The following is a 26,264-nucleotide window of genomic DNA, read 5'->3' on the forward strand; positions in this document are numbered from 1 at the left end:
TATGCTCTTTGTTTTATTTTTATTCTGTGACAGGGTCTCATTGGTAACCCAGGCTTGGCTGGAACTCACTATATAACCTAGACTAGATTTGGATTTGAGACAATTCTCCCACCTTAGCTTCCTGAGTGCTACCACTACAGTTGTGAGCCATTGTACCTGACTAGTCTTGTGGTTTTGTTTTGGCAGGGTTTCTCTGTGTAACAGCCCTGGCTGTCCTGGAACTCGCTCTGTAGACCAGGCTGACCTCAAACTCACTTGCCTCCAAGTGCTGAGATTAAAGGCGTTTGCCACTACTGTCTGCCTTAAGAAACAAGAAAGGATATGGGCCTGTCAGATGGCTGAGCAGGTAAAGGTACTTGCCACCAAGCCTGACAACCTGAGACCTCAATGGTGGAAGTAGAGAACTGACTTCCAAGGTTGTCCTTTGACCTTCACACATACCATGGATGCGCATGACCACACATATATAAATAGATATAATATTCAGTAAATGCATTATTTGGCAAAATTATATTTTACACAAAAGACCTTATTTGTAACAAGATTGTTAAGTTATTGATTGGAGCGTCTTTATTGATTTCTTTAATACAGTGGCATAGCAGGAATGGCGGCCCACTCCCATGATTCTGGTACTTGGAAGGCTGACGTAGGAGGATTGCCCTGAGTTTGAGGCCAGGCCAGCATGAGCTACATTGTAGGATCTTGTCTCAAAAAAAAAAACACCCAGGAAATAAATAATAAAGTATAGTTTACTGGCATCATAACATTTTTTATTTTGGTGGGGCTAGGGGTGAGCCAGAGCCTCATTCATGCTAGGCAAATGTTTTTTTCACTTGGCTACTATTTTAACATTTTTGAACCTGGAACATCTTCATAAATCATAAATATACATAAGGTAAAACTCAGCATGCTGCTGACCCTCTAGATATTGTATTAATATGAATTAACTTCAAAATTATTAAGTCCTATGAGGATAGAAAAACAGATTAGTTCAGCTCTGTATTTAGGGTTTTATGGTTTATTTGATTGCCTGTTTATTAAGGAAGCAGACTATATAGATGTATTCTGCTTTAAGTAAACCCATCATGCTTATTCCAGACACATTTTATGAACTACCTCATGATATTCAGACTCCATAGTATGCTTTTTATCCCTTATTGGTTAAGCATAATTCACTGTTTTACCTCAAAATTGGATTTATATAAAAATTAAATTTTTTTCTGGTTAGAATACCCAAGGGCATGTATTCTACCACTGGGCTATATGATGAGTCCCTACAGGTTTTTGAAGTGCAAAGCTAATGTTGCAAGGAGAAAAGACCATAATGTGTATCTGTTGTGTGTACAGAATTTAGAATAGTACTTTTCTATCACTGAGAATATATTTGGACTTAATAAATATTTATTTTAGGGCTATTTACTTCTTTGGGCTGGCAAGATGGTTCTTGCTGCCAATCCTGATGACCTGAGTTCAATCCCTGTGTCCTACATGGTGGAAGGAGAGTGTTGTCCTCTGCCCTTAATCTATACACAATGGCATGCACGTACCCATATACATGTAATAGAATATTTGCTACTTTGACAATTTTTATAGCTTAAAATATGTCTTTATTAGTGAAAATTATTTCAAGAGTCAGTGAAAAGAATGCTTTAAAAAAGCTTTCTAAGACTTTGATCTTTTAAGACAGGATCTCATCTAGCCCAGGATGGCTTAACTCGTGGCAGTCCTCTTGCCTCAGCTTTCTGAATGTTGGGATTCCATGCCTGTGTTGTTATAATGTTCACCTAGAGTTCATGGTTTTAAAAATACAAATTGAGCCGGTTGTGGTGGCACACACCTTTTATCCCAGCACTCAGGCAGAGGCAGGCAGATCCTGAGTTTGAGGCCAACTTGGTCTATATAGTTTCAGGACAGCTGGAGCTACAAAGTAAGACCCTGTCTCAAAAGCAACAGCAACAATCCCCAAACAAATAAACAAACAAACAAACAAAAAATCAACCTGCAGTGGTGGCACATTCCTTTAATCCCAGCACTAGGGAGGCTCACTAGAGATCCACTCAGGTGGATATTTGAGCCTGGTGTATAGAGTGAGTTCCAGGACAGCCAGGGATACACAGAGAAACCCTGTCTAGAAACAACAACTAAAAAACAAAACAAAAAACCAGACAGAACAAACAACATTCCCCCGCCCCCCAAAAACCCCCTACATTTTGGTGTTTGGGGAAAGTGCTTGCTATGCAAGCGTGAAGACCCAAGTTGGATTCCCAAAACTCATGCAGGAAGAAAAAAGTCTGCATGATGTGGCAGATTTAGAATCTCAGCACAGAGGAGGCAGAATCCTGGTGGTCAGCCTAGCCTAATCTACCAATCTCAGGCCACGAGGAATCCTGTCTGGAAGACAGGTGAATAAAACCAGAAGAATGACATCCAAAATTGACCTCTGGCCATCACGTGCACATAAGCATAAACACCGAAAAATCAAAGCTACATTTTAAAACAAGCCTGAAGCATCCTGAAGTCACCTAGAAACTGGTGGAATTCAAGGGTAAGGGTTTGAGTATCTAAAGTATGCTTTAGAATACAGTAGCTCTTAGTGTTCTTCACAAAACACTAATCCCCAACATATCTTTTCCATCAGCATTCACAGTTGGACTGTTAACACAGTTACTGTTCTTAATCTCATGCTTGTGGTATGATATTCTCATTAATTGAAGTATAGCCCATGTGATAAAGTGTAGATGCTGTTATTATGGATCTCTGGAATCCCTTCATGTATGTTTTTGGAACATGCTGACTGATCTGGTACTTGCTTGAAGAAAAACTTAAATCCAGCAGTCAACTGTTATGTGTAATTTTAGCACTGTTTAGTCAAAACTTCTTGAAAAGATTTGTTTATATCTAATGACTTCAGTTAGAGCTAGAATAAGTGGAAATTTCCCTTTAACCCTCCCAATTTTAGAAGTATATGAGAAACAGTGCTGTATTTTTTTTGTATGTGTATTGGATGTGCACATGTGTATTGTTTGTGTATGTATGTAGGGTGCCTGTTTACATGCACATAGAGGCTAGAGAGTGTTGGAAGTCTTCCCCTGTCACTTTCCACTTTTCAGTTTTTGAGACAGTCTCTCAATAAATGTAAAGCTTGCTATTTTAGTGAGGCTGGCTGGCCCTATGGAATGTGCTTTTCTCACACCCCCAATTCTTGCCATGCTGAGCCTTTACATGGGTGCTGGGGATTTGAATTCAGGTCCCCCTGCTTTCATAGCAAGTATTCTTACCCAGCCATCTACCCAGCCCTGTAAAAAATTTTTTTAAATTTTTTTTCTTGATTTTTCAAGATAGGGTTTCTCTGTGTAACAGTCCTAGCTGTCCTGGAACTCGCTCTGTAGACCGGGCTAGCCTTGAACTCACAGAGATCTGCCTGCCTCTGCCTCCCGAGTGCTGGGATTAAAGGCGCGAGCCACAGCTGCCCGGCCAAAAATATTTTTAAAGAAAGAAAATTAGACATTTGACCAGATTTTCTGATAAGCTTGAGTTGTGCTTGAGAAAGTTTAAAATCCTCTTCAGATATAAAATAGTATTTATGCAGCTAGCCCTTTAAATTACGTAAATGAACAGTTAGCTCATTTGGTGCTTAAAGTGAAAACCAAAATGGTGGGTTTTCTTTTGGGAACTAGGCCAGTGTTAAACATGCTCTCAGTTACTTCAGTTTCCTTTTTGCTCCATAGACTAAGATGCTTAGAATTAACATATATGCAGGGTTTTTTTTTTTTTTTTGGTTTTTCGAGACAGGGTTTCTCTGTGTAGCTTTGTGCCTCTCCTGGAACTCACTTGGTAGCCCAGGCTGGCCTACAACTCACAGAGATCCACCTGGCTCTGCCTCCCGAGTGCTGGGATTAAAGGCGTGTGCCACCACCGCCCGGCGTTTTTTTAGGTTTTTGAAGTCAGCTGTGTATACACAGTGCTTTTTCCCTACCTCTGACTTGGAATCAGTTCAGGCTCATAGTTTCTTCAAGAATGTCAGAAGCCTGGATGTTGACTGCTGTTAGAGCCCTGAGAAAGGCAGTATGTTAGGGGGTAGTTAGTAGACAGGAACCTATTGAAAACAGGAATTTGAAAGTTCAATCTTGGGCCAGGCATAATGGTGCACACCTTTAATCCCAGCACTCAGGAGGCAGAGGCAGTCGGATCTCTGTGGGTGCTAGGCCAGCCAGGCAAACATGGTTAGAACATGTTTTCAAAGAAAAAAGAAAATTCAATGTTCCCCTTTTTAATAAGAAAGATGAAACAAAATCAAGGGAATTTGGGCCTTTTGGTTGATGTGTAAGAGAAATAACCCTTTTTAATAAGTTGGGAGAGATGATAGAAAAACAGAAAATTAAAAGGATTGAAGGGAGCTGAAGGTGTAAAGAGCTTGCTCTGTGTGTATTCATCTCCATTGCTTTGAAAGAAAAAAGACTGAATGTCAGCAGGACAGTGGTGGCGCACACCTTTAATCCCAGCACTTAGGAAGCAGAGGTGGCAGATCTTTGTGAGTTTGAGGCCAGCCTGATCTACAGAGTGAGTTCCAGGACAGTCAGGGCTGTTACACAGAGAAACTCTCAGAAACAAAACCAAAACCATCAAATGTCAAAATGACTGGAGAAAAGGTTAGGAGAAAGGAACAAAGGGGCTGTTTAGATTTTAGGCCTTGAATAATAATATTATTATCATTATTGGATTTTCAAGAGAGGGTTTCTCTGTGTAACCCTGGCCATTCTGGAACTCACTCTGTAGACCAGGCTGGCCTCGAACTCAGGTTCATTTGCCTCTGTCTCCTGAGTTCTTGGTTTAAAGATATGCACCACCACCCCCTGGCTTGAAGTCTTGATTTTTCAACTTATTACACATTTTCTTAAGTAAACACTACTCCATGACTTATTGAGAAGTTAGTTTTAGACTTAGACCTTTTATTTGGCTTTCTTGCTTTACTATATTTATAAATAAAATATTTATATAGTAGAGTATATTTCTGTAAATAGGAAAAGATCAATCAAAAATTGTGAATTCTAGAACTTGTGCTATTTAAATATTAGTATAATTACAGTAAAAACTATTAACTTTTTTTAACTTTCACATCATTTTATCTTTAATAGTCTAACAGTTATTCAAATATTAACTATTTTTAAAAATAATTTCCTACCTTTATGCACCGTTCTGTCAGTGCTCTGTCATACTAAAGTTGTTAGGAAATTAAACTTTCTAAGCACATTTAGTTCTAATTTTTTATGAGTAATCTAGAGGTGGTTTAAAGCATGCTGGAACATGTGTGCCCACTAAATGTTAACCCTGTATCATTTTAAATAAGAGATTGGAGCATCAGCATAAAATCCTGGAACCAATAAGTAAACCAAATAATAAATCAGTATATGCTTTAGTTCTGATCATGAATATTTTCTGCTTCTGAGGGTGAAGCTCAGAGCCTTATGAATACTAGGCTAAGACTTTACCACTGAACCACACCCTTATCCCCTCGAGCATGATTCCATAAAGACTTTGACCTGGTAGTTGTCAAATACAACAGATAAAAGCCCCACATTTTACTGACAATCAAAACTTTTATCAAATGAGCTCCATGTGCTGCCATTTCCTAGCACCTGGGAAGCTGAGGCAGGAGGATTTTTCACAAATTGAAGACCAGCCTAAGCTACATAGTTGAGTCCCAGGCCAGCCAAGAGTACATAGTATGACCTGTCATATCTCCAACCACTACCACCACCAAAACCCCAAAATTAAGTGAAATGCAGTTGTGGTTTCTAAAAGATAAGATTTGTTTTTAGCACAAGCCCCGTGGTAGTACTTTGTTTTTAGATTTTTTTTCTTGAGAAGATTAGATCATGGCAGAGAAGTAGGGATGAAACTTAAAATCAAGATTCAAGCTTGCACATGAAACTTTTTGTACCCACGGTCTGAGATTTTCAGTTAGCATTTTTGGATGTAGGGAGAGTCAGAAGTATCTGTTCATGTAGATAATGTTTCTTATAAGGAAGAAAAGAGCTAAAGGAATGTGGTTCAGAATCTGACACTGAAGGAAATATTAATACAGAAGATTTTCTTTGGTTTAGTGGAAATATATTAGACATTAAAAAATTATTTCATGGCTGGGGATATAGTTTAGTAGAAGGGAACTTGCCTAGCACATGTGGCTTTGAGTTTGATCACTAGGACTATTCAAAAAGTTAAACAGCTTATAGCATCTTAGATTTGTTGCTTAAAAATCTAATTTTTAGACTAGCTAGTTTAGTTGATACTTAAAATTATAGATTTTGAGTTAAACCTAGTAAATTGTAGGAAAATGCCTGTTAATATTACAACTTCATTTTACTTTTCAAAATTACAGGTAATATAAAAACTTAAAATTTGCTTATTTAAGTTTGATGGTGGTGGTATGCACCTTTAATACCAGCACTTGGGAGGCAAAGGCAAGCAGATCTCTGAGTTTGAGACCAGCCTGGTCTGTAGTAAATTCCAGGGCAGCCAAGGCTATACAGTGAAACCCTGTCTCAAAAAAACAAAAAATTTAATTAATTTAATTTAATAAATGAATTGATTGCATAATATTTTGAGAAACAGAAGTTTGTTCTGGTTTTGAAGGTACATTAAACTAGTGATTCTAGTAGCTGGCTGTTTTAACATCTTTAAGGAGCCACAGTTAGAATGAATCCTGTGTCATATTTCTTTCTTCCCTAACTGTATGCATATATGTGTGCACACAATTAAATTGAAAAGTTTTGAGGAGGAAATGGCCAACTAAGAATTCAGACCACTCTTTTTAAGAGATGATATGTATGTCCTAGGATTTTATTTTAAAACAAAATTCACTTTTATAATACAATTCTTTTTTTTTTTTTTTGGGTTTTTCGAGACAGGGTTTTTCTGTGTAGCTTTGCGCCTTTCCTGGGACTCACTTGGTAGTCCAGGCTGGCCTCGAACTCACAGGGATCTGCCTGCCTCTGCCTCCTTCCCAGTGCTGGGATTAAAGGCGTGCGCCACCACCGCCCGGCTTACAATTCTTAATGTATGAAAGCAGGAAAAGTGATAATCTTTCCAAGTGTTAAAACAAGACAGCTTTTATGTTTATGAAAGGAGAAGGAAAGTAATTCAAAACATGAAAGATGTGTCATTCTTTCTATATTTATCTTTTGAGAACACCTGATATACAGATGGCTAAGCTGTTACATGAGGAATGAATGATGCGAGAAATGCCTTTCTTATGAAAAGATGAGTCCCCTTTGTTTTTGGGGTAGCTCTCTTCATGAATACACTTTCAAGGATTTCTTTCATGTGGCTTCACTGCTATGTGTTTTCAAAGTAGAATGTATGTGTGTGTATAAAATGACTTGGGCCAAGATTTAGTAGAAGTATTAGTTCTACTGCCACAATGAAAGAAGAAATTGGTTGTGCTTGTTGATACTGAGTAATTTTGGAAAAAGCACAGCAGTAAGAAGCTTTGGGAAAAGAGCAAAACAGATCTAGAACTTGCCTTAGCTGAAAGAAATTGGAAGTAAATATCTTTGGTTGGAATATCTTCGAATTAGCTGTTTCAAAAGGCACGAATTCCATTGTTGGAGGCTTAGAGGTAGAACAGTCTGATTGGACTTGAACGTAGAATTGAAGTGAATCTTGTAAGCTCTTTAGAACCCAGATTTCAGAGGAGCACAATAGAATGAATGGGGAAGAGGACAAAGAAACTAGAAGATTGGGTATAAAATGAAAGATTGGAAATAATTCCCAAAGCAGGTAAGCTGGGCCAGTTCAATGAGCTCTATAAGAGCCAGGGTTAGAATGTGGAAGGGATATCAGGTCATCTAGCCTAGCCTTCTGAGACACTGGAATCCCTATCTACTGTTGCTGCTGGCACTCACAGCTGAACTGCTCCAGTGGCAGAGGGCTTGTTGACTCCAGAGATCCAGTTGTCTTGCTTTGGGGCAAATAGGTCTTTTTTTTTTTTTTTTTTTTTTTTTTTTTTTTTTTTTACTGATTATTACAAAAAAAAAAAAAAAAAAAAGGCTGACCGTTGTAACAATGCTTATTCTGACCCATATAAGAATCAAAATGGGGTAGATCCCAGGAACTTTGTGGTAGTTGTGTGTGTGTTGAACACATATGCAGACCCCCTCCCATATGTGCTTCCAACTATAAAACAGCTGATTTTTATTCTTTGAGAATATATGTACTGTTCTTTGGTTTTCCTCTTTTAACATTTTGAACTTCTGCCACTACATTTTGGGTTCATTTCATATGCCATATACAATCATTAAAAATAATGATATACACCATAGTTCATGCAACTAATTTTTTTTCTTTGAGATAGGGTCTCTGGTTGACCTGGAACTTGTTATGTATATCTGTAACTCACAGAGATCCATCTAACTCTGCCTCCCACATGCTTGAATTAAAGGCTTGTGCCACCTGAGGCTTTTCCTCTTTGTTGTTTGTTAATACATTAAGTAGTTCATGGGCGGATTTCACTTTTTTTTTTTTTACTTTTTACTTTAACCTCTAAGTTGCTTTTTGTTTAATATCTGGCACTTTGTAAGGTTTCAGCATTTTACTCCCTCCCCCGCCCAGACAGGGTTTCTCTGTGTAGTTTTGGTGCCTGTCCTGGATCTCACTCTGTAGAACAGGCTGGCCTCGAACTCACAGAGATCTGCCTGGCTCTGCCTCCCAAGTGCTGGGACTAGAGGTGTGCACCATCACCGCCCAGCTTTTACTGTATTCTTACAGTTTCATTCCACGCTTCATAATACTTGCTTTATGAGCTTGTTTTTTCACAACTGGATTCCAGATAACTCTGTGTGCCACACCAGGTTACTTTCTTTTTTTTCTCCTCAGTGTTTTGCAATTTAAGGAGTTAGCATTAGACTTCAGAGAACCTTCAAGTCTTCCTAAGCTTCCTTGCAAAGTTTCTGATTTTTTCTTGAAAAACTTGAAAGCTGCCTGTCTAGGATGTGACTTTCTCCTTTCTCAAAGGCTGCTTTCTGTAAAGTACTATTCTATTAGACTAACCAATCATGTTTCTAGTAAAGGGTTAGGCCCCAAATAGGCTCCTCTCATTTCTGCCTTACTCTACAGACTAACTTTTAATGTAACAAACAGCTGATGACTTTTATACATGGGCACATGACAGACACCAAACTAAATCCTTTGCTCATGAGCTATCTCAAGTTAAGAAGTTACCCCAATAATAACAGATGAGGAAACAAAGTCCAAGGTTGGGGCTGGAGAGATGGCTCAGTGGTTAAGAGCACTGGCTGCTCTTCCAGAGGACTCAGGTTCCATTCTCAGCACTTATATGGCAGCTCACAACTGTCTGTAACTCCAGTTCCAGGGGACCCGACACCCTCACACAAGCATACATGCAGGCCAAACACCAATGCACATTAAAAACAAAAAAGGCCCAAGTTTGTACAGCTAATGTGTTCCCAAATCAGAAAATTTCTAAATTGAATTCTTAATCTCCATACTGGGTTGCCTGACAAGATGTTTAAATACTATGCTGGACAGAATTCTATGATTTGGGAATTTGTGTGACACCCAGACCACTGGTTGTGTTAGACACTCAAATATGTAATTTGAGGTTTGTGGTAGGGACCTCAATGTAGTTTGATTTTTTTCTCTCTCCCCTTCCTCTTTCCCTCCTTTTTCTTTCTTTCTCTCTTTCAAGATAGGGTTTCATGTAGCTTAGACTGGTATCTGTCTTCCTATGTAGCTGAAGATGACCTTAACCTCCTGATCTTTTTGACTGGTAGGATTATAGCTTGCACCACCATGATTAATTCTTGTTAATCTTACATTAATGCTTGTTAGTCTATACTTACAAAGTATGGACTTTTAATTACAACAAATCAAAAAGAAAGTGATAAAAAAAAGCACACTGTTAGGTAATTCATAGAAAAAGTAAATAGAAAAGGAAAGTAGAAAAACTCATTTTTATTTATGAAATTTTGAACTACTATGTCTGCCCCCCAAAACAAAACAGAATAAAATTGCACTAGGTAATCCAGGCTGGCTTCTTTCTACTCAGCCTACTGTGGACTGGATTCCAGGCATGTGCCCCCATGACTGGCTTGAAGTAGAGTTTTGATTGTTGCAATTTCTTTTTTCAGGGTCCTGGGAATCAAACCCAGAGCTTACATGTGCTAGGCAAGTGCTCTTACCGTTGACACCCATTTTTAAAATGGAAATAACTCCTTTTTTATTTATAAATATGATACATGATAAAAAGAACCAAAAACTATTTGTGAAATCCCAGAGAGAATCACTAGTAACATAAGTAAGCTTATATAAAAATGTATTTAATTGGTATAGTGCCAGGATACTGTTGTTCTTCAGACAGTGAACAGAACATACTGTGAAGGTTTGGGATATAGCGCAGTTGGTAGGATGCTTGCCTGGCATTCAAGACCTGAGTTCAATCAGTACCAATAAAATAACTGACTGATCCCAGCAGTCAGGAGGCAGAGTCAGGTGGATCTCTGAGTTCAAGGCCAGCCTGATCTACAGAGTGAGTTCCAGGATAGCCAGTGCTAAACAGGGAAACCCTGTCTTGAAAAAAAAAACAAACAAAAATAATAAAATTAAATAACTGAATATTCTGTGAGCACCTTTCCGTGTTAATAAATATAATCAATGATGTTATCCTTAGTTGCTAAGCCACTATCCCATTATTTCTCATAAGAGATTGAAGATTTTTGTTTGTTTGTTTGTTTTTGAGATAGGGTTTCTCTATGTAACTGTCCTGGCTGTCTTGGAATTCACACTTTTGACCAGGCTGGCCTTGAACTCACAGAGATCCGCCTGCCTCTGCCTCTGCCTCTGCCTCTGCCTCTGCCTCTCTGCCTCTCTGCCTCTCTGCCTCTCTGCCTCTGCCTCCCGAGTGCTGGGATTAAAGGCATGCACTACCTACCATGCCTGGTGGAGATTGAAGCTTTTTAAATATGTGAACTACAATAGTAAAGGATTGAATCTTTTTCATATTCTTCTTTGTTGCAATAATTTGTTTACAGTTTTTATTTGCTGAATTCTTCTACACTTGTTTTACTAGAAAGAATTGAGCTGAATATGTAATCATTGTCATCCCAATAACTGATTTTTTTATTTTTGAGACAGATTTTCATGCAGCCCAGGCTGGCTTCAAATTTGCTATGTAGTCAAAGATGGTCTTACAGTTCTGATCCCCCTGTCTCTGCCTCCCAAGTAAAATTACAAGCATGCACCAACCCACCAAGCATGACTGATAGTTTTTGTTAAGGACAGTTTTCTTTTCTTTGAGAAGAACCATTAGGTCCAATCTCTTGCTAGGGTTTTTATCTTTCTGGTTTTTTGAGACAGGGTTTCTTTGTGTAGCTTTGGCTGTTGTGGAACTCACTCTGTAGACCAGGCTGGTCTCAAACTCAAACAGAGATCCACCTGCCTCTGCCTCCCGAGTACTAGGATTAAAGGGGTTCACCACCACTGCCTGGCTAGCTAGGTTTTTTATTAATGCACATATTACTTAAAGATTTTTCTAAAGCAGAATGGAAGCTGTATTCCCAACATACTGGAAACTATATGACTTTCGAGTAAAATTGTCTTCAGATTCTGGATCTACCAGTTTTAGTTCTGTAAATAACTTGAGCAAGAATGTTACTTAATATCCTAAGCCTCAGTTTTCTTAGCAGGAAATCAGGGGTTGTTACTGTTCTCTCACAGGTGGAATAATTTTAACAAGATCTCCACAGGTGAAGTGCCCAACACAGCTAGTGTTTCCGTCTTCTGGGTTAGACAAGATGTTCTGCCTTTGCTAGTCTAGTGAAGCCCAGGGAGAGAACCTCCATATTAAAATGATGGTCTTATTTGCATAAATGAAATGCCTGGAATTACAAAGGCAGTCAGTTCTATTGAATACAGTTAAGAAAACATTTAACTTTGATAGCTTATTATATCTGATATCTTTTGGGACTTATCTGGGAGAATTAATGACAGGGTGGATTAATGAAAGAAACCTAAGAAGGGAGGAGAGAAAGCTCATATACCTGCTTTTGATTGTTTCTTGAGCTATCATTTCAGATTTCCAACAGGCTCCTAGAAGTTTCCTCCTTCAGCACCCTGGCAGCAATTTTCCCTCCAGGGACTTAAGTACCTCTCCCAAAGCCTAGCTGCCTTTCTCATATTGATAATCCACCACTCGTGTGATGCCTCAAGTTTAAATCCACAAATCACATTAAAGTTCTCACTTTTCTACCCTGTTCAGTGTCAAATTAGTCACAGTCATCTGTAGAATTGTTTCCAGTGCTGTAGAAGGTCCCCAGGGCCTTGCCACAAAGTAGGCAAGTACTCTACTACTTAGCTACATCTCTAGCCCTCATCCTAGAGATTTTCTCTCTCCATACTGTTTTAGTTTTCCTGTCCAGATTTAAGATCCTCTTACTGCATCCTTACTATTAAAAACAGAGTTTTTTCCCTGCTGATTTCCAGCATCTTTGCGAAGTATTTCTTGGGTATTTTAGGTTGGTTTGATATGTTCTTACACCTATATCTAAAGTGCTACTATACAGAGATGTGCTGTACTATTTTATACCTGTCAACTGATTCTCTTGGCCCATTTATGCATGCTTTCATTTTTCTAAATATATCCTAAATTCTTGGAGGAAATATGCCACTTCTTACACTTACCTTTCTATCTCCCAATAGTGCTTAGTACTTAAAAGTGCTTCCTAAGATCTTCATAGTAGTCATCTTAAGGTAGTTGTACTTTCAAAAACAGAAAGGAAAAGTTGACCTATTGCCTGCTGAATTGTTACTTATAGGAGTTGTTGATGTCATACTAAGTCTGTGTCAAAAACCTACTAGGAATTGTGTATGTATCTAAAGTTTTCACTAACTCACTACCATAACTCTCCAAATGATTCAGTTGAGTTTGTTTTATGGTATATATTATTGGCTAAGAAAACTGCAGCTGGGCAGTGGTGGCACACACCTTTAGTCCCAGCACTTGGGAGGCAGAGCCAGGCAGATCTCTGTGAGTGCCAGGCCAGCCTGGTTTACAGAGCAAGATCCAGGACAGGCACCAAAACTACACAGAGAAACCCTGTCTCAAAAAAACTTAAAAAGAAAGAAAGAAAACTGCAGATCTGCAGATGTGGTCTTTTTCTACTATGAAGCCCTGTTTTTTTTTTTTTTTTTTTTTTTTTTTTTAATCTTGATCCCCACTTGTAGCCTAGGGCCTAATATAATACTGTCTTATGAGAGACTTTTTCATAAATCCTGTTCTGTTTAAAAATTATACCTTAAAAAGAGATTGTTATCTTTTAAAGGCTTGGGAGCATATGTATGTGATTATAAATGCAAGTTACAAAAAGAAACACAATGAAAAAGCTTTGTAGAAAACAAAGGAAATACTTTTGTCAGGAAAAGCAGTTTTAGCAGAGGAGTCTTAAGATAATATCTTGATCATCTTAGTAGGCATTGATAGTTTGTTTTACATTTATGGTTCATCTTTTGGTTAAATTCTTTTACTTGTCTTCCTAGGTTAAAACATCAGAATTTTATAGATACTCTCGACAGCTGCGCTATGAAGTTGACCAAGCATTGAATTACTTCCAGAATGTCCACCAGCAGCCCTTGCTAGACATGAAATCAAGCCGTATTCGTTCTGCCAAACCTCAAACTACAGTATTCCGAGGAATGATTGGACATAGCATGGTTAATAGTAAAATACTTCTTCTAAAGAAACCAAGAGTCTGGTGGGAACTGGAGGGACCCCAAGTACCTCTAAGGCCCGACTGCCTTGCTATTGTCAATAATTTTGTATTCCTGTTAGGTGGAGAAGAACTGGGCCCAGATGGTGAATTCCATGCCTCTTCGAAAGTGTTCAGGTATGATCCAAGACAAAATTCTTGGCTGCGCATGGCAGACATGTCTGTACCCCGTTCAGAATTTGCTGTTGGTGTTATTGGGAAGTTTATTTATGCTGTGGCAGGCAGAACAAGAGATGAGACTTTCTACTCAACAGAGAGATATGATATCACTAATGATAAATGGGAATTTGTAGATCCTTATCCAGTTAACAAATACGGACATGAGGGGACTGTGCTCAATAACAAGTTGTTTATCACTGGGGGAATCACTTCATCTTCCACATCTAAACAAGTATGTGTGTTTGACCCCAGTAAAGAAGGGACCATAGAACAGCGGACCAGGAGAACTCAAGTAGTCACCAACTGCTGGGAGAATAAGAGCAAGATGAATTATGCCAGATGCTTTCACAAGATGATATCTTACAATGGCAAGCTTTATGTCTTCGGTGGTGTCTGCGTGATCTTGAGGGCCTCGTTTGAATCTCAGGGCTGCCCTTCCACAGAGGTGTACAATCCAGATACTGATCAGTGGACCATCTTGGCATCCATGCCAATTGGCAGAAGTGGCCATGGTGTGACTGTGCTGGACAAACAGATAATGGTCCTTGGAGGCCTTTGCTATAATGGTCATTATAGTGATTCCATTCTCACCTTTGACCCAGATGAAAATAAGTGGAAGGAAGATGAATACCCTCGGATGCCCTGCAAGCTGGATGGCTTACAAGTGTGCAACCTACACTTCCCGGACTATGTACTGGATGAGGTTAGGCGTTGCAACTGACGATATCTTTCTCCCCTAAAAAAACAAGGCAAATAAAGCATTTGTGATAAAGTAGTTTAAAACATAAAGAAAAACCTCACCAGTTTTACTATCAAAGCCATTGGTCTAATATTGTAAGTTTTCATTCTGTGCTAGCATCTTTCTTTTCCTTTCAGTGGCCTCAGACTCATGCAATAAGTTCATTTAAAGCGCTAGCTCTTGAAACTACTTCCAGAAGCAGTTTAGTCACTGCTCCGCTTACCTGGGAAGTTGATTTTCTGCTTTAAACATTTCTTTCAGATGTTAGTGTAGGATTTGTGCATCTTCCAAGAGAAGACCCAGTAAGTGTCACTGGATGTGATTTCAGTCCCTCTCTATCTGAACTCTTTTGGACATTATTTTAGTCCGCTATATGTTTTGGTTTATTAGTTAAAAGTTTAAAACTCTTGACCTTTTTGCATGGCTTTTTGCTGAAAATGCAAAAATTTAAATTTTCTACAAAAGTTTTTTATATCAGAACACTATTTCTAAGCTGCCTTCTCTTATCTGCATTGTGTTAGTGAAAGCATATCCATACTCACATACATCCTATAAATATATAAGACACATCCCTTTTATGCGTGGTTAGGATTCTATATTTTTAAGCTAGTGCACTTGCACACACAGTTCGCCATACTTGTTGAGATTTAGATGTAATGTCTTTAATGTATTAATGTTTTTAGAAAGTTAAAATAACTGGAGTCCTCATTCAGTATCAAAGTAGTCTATCTTCAGTCCATACTGGTTCAGTAAAATTTAACTTAATATTTCTGAAACATGTATGGATTTAAAAAAACTAGTGTTTTACATTTTGTTTTCAAACTAAAGATTAATATTTCATATCAATGGATGTTTTTTCTTGTTTGAAAATATTTTTCTTTGCAGTCTGCTTAATGTTGGTTACCCTGTTTTAGTGAGAATCAGAGTGGCCTGTGTCAAGCTCTGACCCTGCAGCATGCAAGCACTTTTAAAGAAAAGTTAAGTAATACCAGACTCCTAAGTAAAAGCCCCTTAAAAGTAAGTGCAACTCCTCTTGTTTCTATTCAGTAAGACTGCTGCAGGTGATGAATGCGGAGCAGCAGCTCTTACAAGTTGAAACTCAGTTCTGACTGAGATGAGAAATTAGTTATAATGTTATATCTGCTTGATCAGTTTGTACAAAATATTCAGTGGCACTAGAAAGATAGATCAACCCTCAGCGTCTTTTTTAGTTTCTGGAAGCTACTAGCATGAAGGATAGTCACCAGAAAGTTTGGAATGATTCTTGAATAGCTGTTTTAAAGGCATTTATAATAAATAGTTTAGGATCAACTGCACATTTCAACTCTTCAAATGCGAAGGAAAGAAATATAGCTGACAAAATTAAGAGTGATCTGTGAGTGGATCATTCAAACTGATGCCATTTTCTCATGAGCAGTCTGTAGCTGATTAAATCGTACACTGGCATAGCTTGCCAGATCTGTGGATTTTGGTGCAATATTGCAATGCCTTTTATATGGCTGCTGTTGTGTAAATTTTTGTAGTTACTTTGTTTTGTTTTATTTTTGCTGCTGGCACCATTGAACATAAAATGGAAGTGTGAAGTCATGGAAATGTGAAGATTTTGATTTCTTCTCCCTCTTTCCTCCCATGCCGCAGTTCATAGTGTGAATAAGGCCTGATTTTTCAAAACTAAAAGCAGAGGTTTTAGAGTTTTAGAAAGTGTCAGGTATACTTTCTAAAGAAACCTTTTTTTTTTTCCTTTCAGGAATCAAAATAGTGGCTTCTTTTGTATGTGATTCTTCCATTTTCATTAGGTGGCCTTTCATTTATTTCTGATTCCTGAAAATAAAATTTGATATTATTTGAGTTTCCCTTAGAATGTGGGTAAAGGTTTTTTTATTTTAAAAATAAGTTTAATTATTTTGCTTTTGGAAAGTATAAATTAGGTTATCCATCAAATTTTTTTCTAATATACTTAGAATTTTATATGTGTTTCTTTAAAGAAAATAATGTCTTCATTATTTTTCTTGATATCTTTTGTTGGCAATGACCGAGAAAAGGATATCAGACAGGGTACCCGTAATCAAAGGCTTTACACTCCAGTGGCAGTTCTCTTTAATTGCTTTGATCAACTTCATAGTCCTGTGTAGGTTAACATCTGCATAAACAATTGACTATTCTTGGTCTTCCATTTTGAAGATACAAGGCCAAGGTCAACGATTGTTTCAGAAAATTCATGAAATCTTAACTTGAACTAATTCTGGGTTCAGCATCACGTAAGTCATGTCTGACTATAATCTTAGCAGTAATCAGTTTTGAGCTTTAAGACTAATTGATATTGCTTGGGTTCTGAATGTATGAGGAAACTGTAGTTCTAATTTAGATTATAAATCAACAAATAACTTACATTCCCTTTTAAAATTATGGTTTAATAGCTGCAAGAGATTTATTTTTGTTATACTAAACTATGAAAATTTTTCATAGAGTTTTTTCAAGCTTTTCTGTGCTTCATTTGGAACCACTTTGTCTATATGCATTGTATATGAACAAGACAGTTATTTTGAAAAAACTCAGTAAGTGGTTTGAAACTATATGGTTTAACTGTTAGGATCTTGAAATGTGTTATCTTCCACTTTACATTTTAAATACTAGACTTCACAAAAAAGCCAGTTTTCTTTAATTGCATTTTAGTTGGCACCACTTATTTTCTTACATGTCTTTGACCTTCTAAGTTTTGATGTTAAAGAAAATCCTTGCACTACAGCCTTTTCATAAAATACAAGATTCTCATGTTGAAGGTTTTGTATTGGAAGAAATGCTACTGGTTTCTAAAAGGCAAAGCATTATAGAATGATTAACTTTCTTTGATAGCTTTTTCTGTGTCCTCCTCATTGCCCTACCTTGTGTGAGTGTTACTCTAATTGTGAAATACTTACTGAGCCCTTCTCATATCTTTTTTAAAGCAGCACCTTTGGACACCTCATTCTGGGAAGCTCGCTTGAGTCACAGTAAAGGACACACACACTTGTGTGGGGAAGAAGTGGTAAAATGGAGAGTTTTGTCTTAATTACATGAAACTAAGCTTTAAAATATTTTATAACAAATTATTTGAGCTGCATAAAAACATGTCAAACGTTTTGTGGGACTATTTTTATATATGTATATGTGGGTGTAGGTCATAACATTTCAGTTTATAATATAAATCGTTATTTCAGTTTATAAGCTATCTCTCGAAAGAGACTAGCTCTTTGGAGAATACATAATTTAAAAGTTTTAGACTGAAGTAAAACAACATAGACAATAGTGTAAATTAGAAATAATTGAGGGCTCTATGGCAGTGAAACTGCTAGTGCCAGTTTTCTTGTTTGCCTACCACGTTTTCTTTTTCTTTTTCTTTTTTCTTTTGGTATTCTGAACATTTTTGAGAGACCATACATTTGTTTAATTACATTTAGAGTCGGTTTGGGAATAAATATCTTCTAAAAAGAGATTTATCTTAAAATTAAAGTCCTGAAAAATTAGTTTATTGAGAGTTTATTACTTCAAATACCCCATAGGCATGGACTGGAATAGATAATTCATGGAAATCCTATCCTTTCACTATATCAGTATAACTCCCAATATTACGTGAGTAACATTGAGAATGCCATCAGCTTTGTTCCCTCTTAGAATTCTTGGGTTTCTTTTGACTTCTTTGGGAACAACTGCATTGAAAGTTACTAATCAGTATATCAGTAAGGATTGGGTGTTTGCTTTTTGAAGGGTTGTTCCTAAGAGGTGATCAGAAAGGTTCTTTTCTACCTAATTTGCATATGCCCTGTACTCTTGGGCATACTTTGTCTATAGAAAAATATTTCGACCTTTAGGTACCTTTGGGGCCAGTAGTCAAATAATCCTAGGGCCGATATTAAAATCTTAGAATAATTTAAAGTTTGCCTTTTATACCTGTTTTGAAAGCCTTTACATTTTTTGTCAGGTAATTTTTCCCAAGCCGTGGATATAATCTATTCAACATGTTTATGCTATCCATTCTGTTTTTAAATTGAAAAAAAGTTAAAAGTGTTTATGAAGAAAAGTTTAAATAAAATATTTTTAATCTTTAAAACTATGTCTTTATCAGATTATTTAGTCTTTTATTTAATCTTTCACATTTAAGTCACTAATAACTTAATAAACAGTATACTTTATTATCCTTCAACATGCCAAAAAAAGTGTGATTTCTACCAATGTTTTCAGCAGAAGAGCATCAAGTGAGAGCATTAGAGTGAAATTATTTATATTCTTCTATTCAATGCAAATGATATAATAAAGCCAAGTAATTAAAGATTCACTAACACGATTTTTTTCAGTTTTACAATAGAAATACTAGAACCGAGAAAAGGCACATACAGCCCTCAACTGCAGTTGGTAAGCTTTATTTAGGTTTTCTCTGGTATTTCCTTCATTGTTCTTAAAGGTATTCCTTAACTTAGAGAATAGGCAGAAGTCTTGGGTACGTGTCCATGCACACACACGCCTTCTTTCACATGAAGTCCTAAGAAACCTCCGCAGGATCCTAAAGGACCTGACACAGACCATTTTCCAGCGTTTCCCTCCATCACTTCCTGCACTCTGTTCCTATATCCTTGCTACATTCTGTTGTTATCTTTCAATGTATTCATCTCCAGCCTCAAATTGTTTTTCCCTTTCCCTGTCAGCCCACTTAATTTATGAAGCCCAACTCAGATGCTCCTGTGATGCTTGAAGGAGATGTCTCCCGATAATCTCGGGCATCTGAATACCTGGTCCCAAGGGTCCGTGTTCTGGTTGGAGAAAGTATGTCAGGGGTGGCAGCTTTGAGATTTCAAAAGACTTGCCATTTTGAGTGAGCTTTCTGTTTCTTGCTTGTAGATAGAGATGGAAGCCCTCAGCTCTCAGCTTCTGCTCCACCCATATGCCTGCTACTTCTGCTTTGCCATCATGGACTCTAATCCTCTGGGACTGTAAGCTCAAAACATTCCTATAGTTTTCTTCAGTCATGGTATTTTGTCTCAGCAATAGAAAAATAACACTCCTCCCTCCCCCTTGAAACTTGTATTTCCACCCAGTGAATTAGTTGCCTCTTTTACACTCCACTCATTTGTATCTCTTGATTTCATTCATTTTGCACAATAGTGTAGAACAGAATTCTTTCTCTGTGGCTATATCATAGTCTCCTTGCATATAAACACCTTCTCTTACCGCCTCGAATGAAAAGACCCTCAGGGCTAGCCTGTTAGTATGTTCACAGTAAACCCTGAGCTTAGTGTTCACTGCGGCATGACAGGTTCCATTGTAGGTGACAGACAAGTGCTGTAAGGAGTTAGAGGAGTGAGAGGTGACAGTTCCTGGGATTTTAGCTCTGCTTTCTTTATCTACACACTTCCTATACACCTACAGCTTCCCTTCAGACTTTAGTTCTGTTGTCTGGCAAATCCACATTTCTCAACTCGGGGTTCTAGCCAACTCCTGAACACTCCTCATGTCTTTCAGTGGCATAGCAAACAGAACACGTTTATCTCCTGTATTAGTTACTTTTTTCATTGCTGTGATCAAATACTATGACCAAAGGCAACTTAAGGAAGTTACTTTGGCTTATGGTTCCAGAAGTATGAGAGTCCATGATAGCAAAGGGCCATGGCAGCAAGCATGGTCATAGTGGTAGGGGTAGGAAGCTGAGAGTTCGCCTCTTCAAATGCAAGCGTGAAGTAGAACAGCTTAGAGGAGCACAGGCTTTTTACTTTTAGAGCCCACCCCAAGAACAGAAGAATTCCTCCAGCAAGGCCACACCTCCTAAACTTCCCCAGACAGCACTACCAACTGAGAACCAAGGATTCAAATGCCTGGGACTGGGGGACATTTATTTTTCAAAGTACTGCATTCCTTCTCACATCTGGCCCACAGTTTTGCCTGGATTATGAATGTAGCTCTGCCATTACCTGTGGTAGTTCAAGGCAGAAATCTGCATTGTCCTCACCCAACATGTGCATTCTCTCACCCATCTCCAGGTCTGTTTGTTTTTGTTTTTGAGACGGTCTCACTATGTGTCCTAGGCTGGCCTTGAATTCTGGATGATCCTACCTCAGCCTTCCTAGTATGGGGAATACAGGTCTGCCATCACACTGGTTTTGGGCCCCGTTTCAACTCTCAGCCATCTTCTTAAGCCCTACTTGTCTAGTTCAAGCCCTCATGGTTCCTACTAGACTTCCTGAATTGTGTTTCTGATCAGCTTCCATATTCTCTTTTATATACTGCTGCCAAAGAGAGCTCTCTAAAGCGAAATCTGATCCTGAGATTGAGCATTCTTTAATAATTGCCCTTCATCTTGAGCGTAAGGTCCCAACTCACTAGTGTGCCATGTAAAACCAAGAGGGGACTGTGTGTGTGTGGGGTGTGGGTAGAAAGGCAATGAGGCTGGAGAAAACATGGCAAGCCACAGCCTTCCGAATAGGCCATGTTTTCTCCAGCCTCATTGCCTTTCTACCCACACCCCCCCCACACACAGTCCCCTCTTGGCTCACCCTTTCTTGGCTTTCATAAACCATCTTGGTAACAAACATTTTCTCATCATTTAAAAACTTCTACCCTTCAGTCTTAAAATGGCACCTTGTGGATACCTACACCTCACCTTTTCTGTATGTGATGATAACTGCCTTCTGCATTATACCCTTAACTGTGCACTAAGGACAGATACTGTCTTTTTTGTCTTCCAAGAATCTGACAATATCTGGCACATAGTAAGTTCTCAATACAAATAGAACCCAGAAAATTGGAGGAGTACCAGAAAAATACGCTCTTTGAGAAGGGAGAGCTGTCTTAGAGAGCATGTCTGCCAAGAGTGACTTCCTGAGGACTTCCTCCATCCATCCCTACTACCACTGCCCTTGTGTCTGGAAGGCTATCCCAGTTATCAGCAGATACTTCCCTTGCCATCTCAGTATTCATGATTCAGGCCCAAATACCAAGTCAAACAGACCAAAACATGCTTGGTAGAACATGTCTCGTGAAATGTGGGGTAAGAAAGTGTTCACTGGTCTCAATAATATTGGGACACAATGCATACCATTCCGCTTCCTTAAAGAAATACCTTATCAGACTTACCATTTTAATGACTGAAGGCTCTGAGAACTTTACTTGACTCATTCTGATTTTTGTTTATATCCATATAAACTAAACGTTGGATCACAGAATACTCTTAAAAAGTCTAGCTAAGGGCTTGGAGTCTTGGCTCAGTGCTTAAGAGCACTTGTTCTTACAGAGGAGCCAGATTCGATCCCCAGCACCACATGGTGGCTCACAATCATCCATAGCCACAGTTCTGGGTTACACATGATACACAGATATAGATGCAAGAAAAATATACACATAAATCCTTAATTTTTTTTTTTTTTGGTTTTTTGAGACAGGATTTCTCTGTATAGCTTTGGAGCCTTTCCTGGGACTCACTTGCTAGCCCAGGCTGGCCTCAAACTCACAGAGATCTGCCTGCCTCTGCCTCCTGAGTGCTGGGATTAAAGGTGTGCAACACCACTACCTGGCTTCTTAAAAAACATTTAAACTTGGCTACAGAAATATAAACAAAATGAGAATAATCTCTAGTATAGGCACTCTGGTTTACATAGTAGGACTACCCCCGGCAGGTCCAGGCAGATTCTAGGTTGTGACACCAATATTTGGCCAAGATGACACCATGTTGAGATGTTCACTTCACAAGGAGGGTCCCACGTTCTCCCTCTAGGGGAAGAATTTGTTTTCTTTTTTTTTTTTTAAATAAATTCCCCCCCCCTTTTTTTAAGATTTATTTATTTATTATGTATACAGAAAAGGGCACCAGATCTCATCACAGATGGTTGTGAGCCACCATGTGGTTGCTGGGAATTGAACTCAGGACCTCTGGAAGAACAGTCGGTGCTCTTAACCGCTGAGCCATCTCTCCAGCCCTCTAGGGGAAGAATTTGTATAATTAATTTGTACAACTTACAAGGAGTAGGACTTCCAGACTGGCCAAACAAGAAGCTCAGCTAATCCTACCCCCAAAAGCTGCTACAGTGGATGTGTCAAAGATTTAAATCCCCCCACATAAAATTTTATTAGAAACAATTTCCTAAGCCTTTAAATTTCTTTGAAAATATTTTTAGTGATTGGTTGATGTTCTGAAATCTATAGCAGAATTCATCTGACCCTGTCCCCAGTAATACACACTACACTTTAAAGTTCTTTGTTTCAAGGCTGGTAAGATGGCTCAGCTAGAAAACGCTTGCTGCCCCAAGTCTGACAACCTGAGGTTGATCCCTGGGTCCCACATGGTGGAAAGAACCAATACAAGTTGTCCTTTGATCTTCACAGGTGTATGATGATATGTGTGCCATGACACATGCACACCCCCACACGGACGTCACAAATTGACAGTTCTTTGCATTTGTGTCTATACTTACCGCGTCCAAACTTCTGAGTATTTCCCTAAAGTAGTTTCTGAACATGGAATTTAGAGCACACTACTCTATTTTCTTATTTTTGCAGTGCTAGCAATCAAACTCAGGGCCTTATGCGTAGCAAATAAGAGTTCTGTCACTGAGCCATATTTTCATGACTCAGTCCCCCCCAGTGACTCAGTCCCTTACAAATATTGATGGATTTGGCTCCAGAAAATTGTAGAGTATTATACCCATATTACTACTGGCTATGACTTGACTGCTGTACCCTCACTGGTACTGAGTGCTATACCTAAAAAAGAAATAATCGGATACCAACTAGATGAAATTTATATTTTAATTCTAATTCTGGTTCCACTCCCCTCCTCTCCTTCCCTACCTCCATCAGTCTCTTGAGAAAGGGTCTATGTAGACCTGGATGGCCTCAAATAATAGAGATCCGCCTGCCTCTGTGTCCTGAGTGCTGGGATTAAAGAGTTACATCAGGTTCAGGGATAGGGCAACTGTGGAGATCTCGGGCCTGTGATCTCAGTTACTTGACATGCTGAGGCAGGAGGACTGCATGTTCAAGGCCTGCCTGGGCAACTTAGTGAGCGCCTGTCTCAAAATGTAAAAAGGGCTGCGGATGTAGCTCAGTGGTAAAGCACTTGCCTAGCATGAGCAAGGACTTAGGTTCAGTCCCCATTAAAACACCTGCCACCATAGCCCAAGATCCACTTTGCTAATGAGGGACTGTAAGCAACAACAGAAAATCATTGAAAATAGAAAGTGCTAGAAGAAAAAGCAGCCTGTTGTGGGAGCTCAAGGGTTGTAATTGCCATTGAGGAAGAACTCTATACTTGGTCATGCATGACTGACTTTTCACTAGGTCATGCAGATTAAATAGGATTTCTCAACAGGAAAGATATGGGGAAAAAAGGCTGTCAAGGGAAGAAAGACAAAAAATGCATTGGGAGGTCATACAAGGCAGGATGCTCTGACTGAGGCATGCACCCCGGCCCTAGCCTGCTTGGTGAACATTTCAAACTTTGACTCTGCTGTATTCTACTGCTGGCAGCAATAGCATGCGACAGTGCCTAGCAAAATTCATTCTGAATGAAAAGAAATACCTAGGCTCATTTTAACACAAGTGTTTAAGAATTTAAAAACAAATGACAATGGAAAATAGTACAGAGTTGGTAAAAATCAACACGGTAAAACTGGCAATGCAAGGACATAGCCAAGATACATTGTAAATGTATAAAAATTTCAAATAATAAAAGTTAAAATAGTGGCAAAAACTATACAGTTGCATTTCTAATCTAAGTTTGGACTCCCTTGAAAAGAATTACAGTATGATTAATTGGAGGGACCATTCCAGGAAGTGAAGGTTGGAGGGTGGGACAGGAAATGCAATAGGAGGTGCTTGGAGAGATGGCTCCACAGTTAGGGAAGCTTGCTTCACAGTCATGAGGACAGGAATATGGATCCGAGAACTCACGTAACAACCTAAGCATTCCATGCATTCCTGTAAACTCAACTCTGACAGAGAGACAGGAGGATCTCTGGGCCTTACTAGTTTCCAGCCTAGCCTAGAAGTGTAAGCCCTAAATTTAGGGAGAAACTCCACCTTAGTAAACGGTTAGATCACATTCCTAAAGCTAGCCCCCTAGGTCTATTCCCTTATCTGGCCACTGACTCATTCCTGAGACAAAACACCAAGGTCCAATAAATCAAAATTCATTGTTTATCTACCATGTCCAATCAGGATTCACCAACTCACCCTAGCAGAGACTTCCCCATCTCTTTTCTCTTTAAAACCCACTTCTGTAAAGACACCTGCTTGCTGCTTGTACCTCTGGGGTAATAAATCTCCTTTGTGCTGAGAACTTGGTGTCTGGGTGTGTCCCATGCCCACTCCAAGTGGGCCACCCTCCCTTACAGCTATGGTAGCACCATTACTGCCTGCTCCATTTTGTCATGAGTCACTCACATCTTGACAAAACTTAGGCTGACAAGATTTTTCAAATACAGAAAATTAGAGACAGCAAACTAGCTCACATAAGAAGTTTAACATTTAGTTAAAAATAAAATATCCAAATGTGGCGGCTCACACCTTTAATCCCAGCACTCTGGCAGCAGTGGCAGATTTCTGTGAGTTCATGGTCAGCATGGTCTACATAGAAAGTTTTAAGCTAGTCACGACAACAGAGTGAGACCTTGTCTCAAAAAAAAAAAAAAAATGAAATCAGTGTCCTCAGACTTAAAACAAGGTGGTATAGCGGACACATCCTGTTCTTGAATTGCTGAAGGCCAAACATGAAGAGGATTTGTGCCAAAGGGAATTTCATGGGTAAATGTGAGTGCAGAAACATATGGATTGCTTTGGGAATGATGAATTCTTCACCAAAGAACTATGGGAACAGATGTCCAACAACAACAACACGTATTCATGGATATTCCATGGAGCTACAGATGACTTTGTTAAAAGAGGAGATGAGGGAAATTGGATTTTACAGCCCCCAGTAAAACACTTAATAACTTTCCCTAAACTATTCCATAGAAACCCATCAAAAGCGTGAGAGTGACGGAAAACAGTGTGAAATTGGGAGCAGCCTTCCCGTGAACCTGAAGGCAACTGGAGTGAGCGAGACGGGAAGAAATCCGTACTTCCCGTATGGAATAGGACATGAAAGGGAAGAGCAGAGGGAAAGCTTTGTAAGGTGTGCCATTCTTACTCCAGCAACAGTGTTGTTGTTTGAGACTCGGTCTTCCCCGGGCAGAGGCCAGAGCAGTTAGAGCCTCAGCATTTAGACCGAACAGTCCAGGAACCACACCATGAGATTCGTCTCTTACTGTAGCTAGACCCGTTTCTCTCTCTTTTTCTTAGTTTTTTTTTTTTTTTTTTTTTGGTTGGATTTTATTCATTTTATGTGTGAGTGTTTTCTCTACACAGATGTGTGTGCTAGGTGCCTGAAGAGGTCAGAAAGGGGCATTGGATGCCCTGGAACTGGACTTACAGATGGTTGTGAGCCACCATGTGGATGCTGGGACTTGAACCCAGAGTTCTCTGCAAGAGCAGCCAGTGCTCCTAACTGATGAGCCGTTTATCCAGCACTACCCACTATCTTTTAGATGGAAATAGAATAATCCCAATGGTGAGCTAGGCGGGAA

At 38.9% G+C, this 26,264-nt stretch overlaps 1 protein-coding gene across 4 annotated transcripts in view; it reads left to right on the forward strand.

The window, feature by feature from the left end:
• Nucleotides 1-15,857, forward strand: part of Klhl15 (kelch like family member 15) — a 42,624-nt gene extending 26,767 nt beyond the window's left edge. For all 4 annotated transcript variants that reach the window (XM_028881667.2, XM_028881666.2, XM_028881669.2 and 1 more), the window contains exon 4: nucleotides 13,552-15,857. In XM_028881667.2, the coding sequence (XP_028737500.1) occupies nucleotides 13,552-14,661 (1,110 nt within the window). In that variant the 3' untranslated portion in view covers nucleotides 14,662-15,857. The remainder of the gene's footprint in view (nucleotides 1-13,551) is intronic.
• The last annotated feature ends 10,407 nt before the right edge of the window (nucleotides 15,858-26,264 follow it).

The sequence above is a fragment of the Peromyscus leucopus genome, chromosome X, assembly GCF_004664715.2.
Source record: "Peromyscus leucopus breed LL Stock chromosome X, UCI_PerLeu_2.1, whole genome shotgun sequence".
In the NCBI taxonomy this organism is placed as follows: domain Eukaryota; kingdom Metazoa; phylum Chordata; class Mammalia; order Rodentia; family Cricetidae; genus Peromyscus; species Peromyscus leucopus.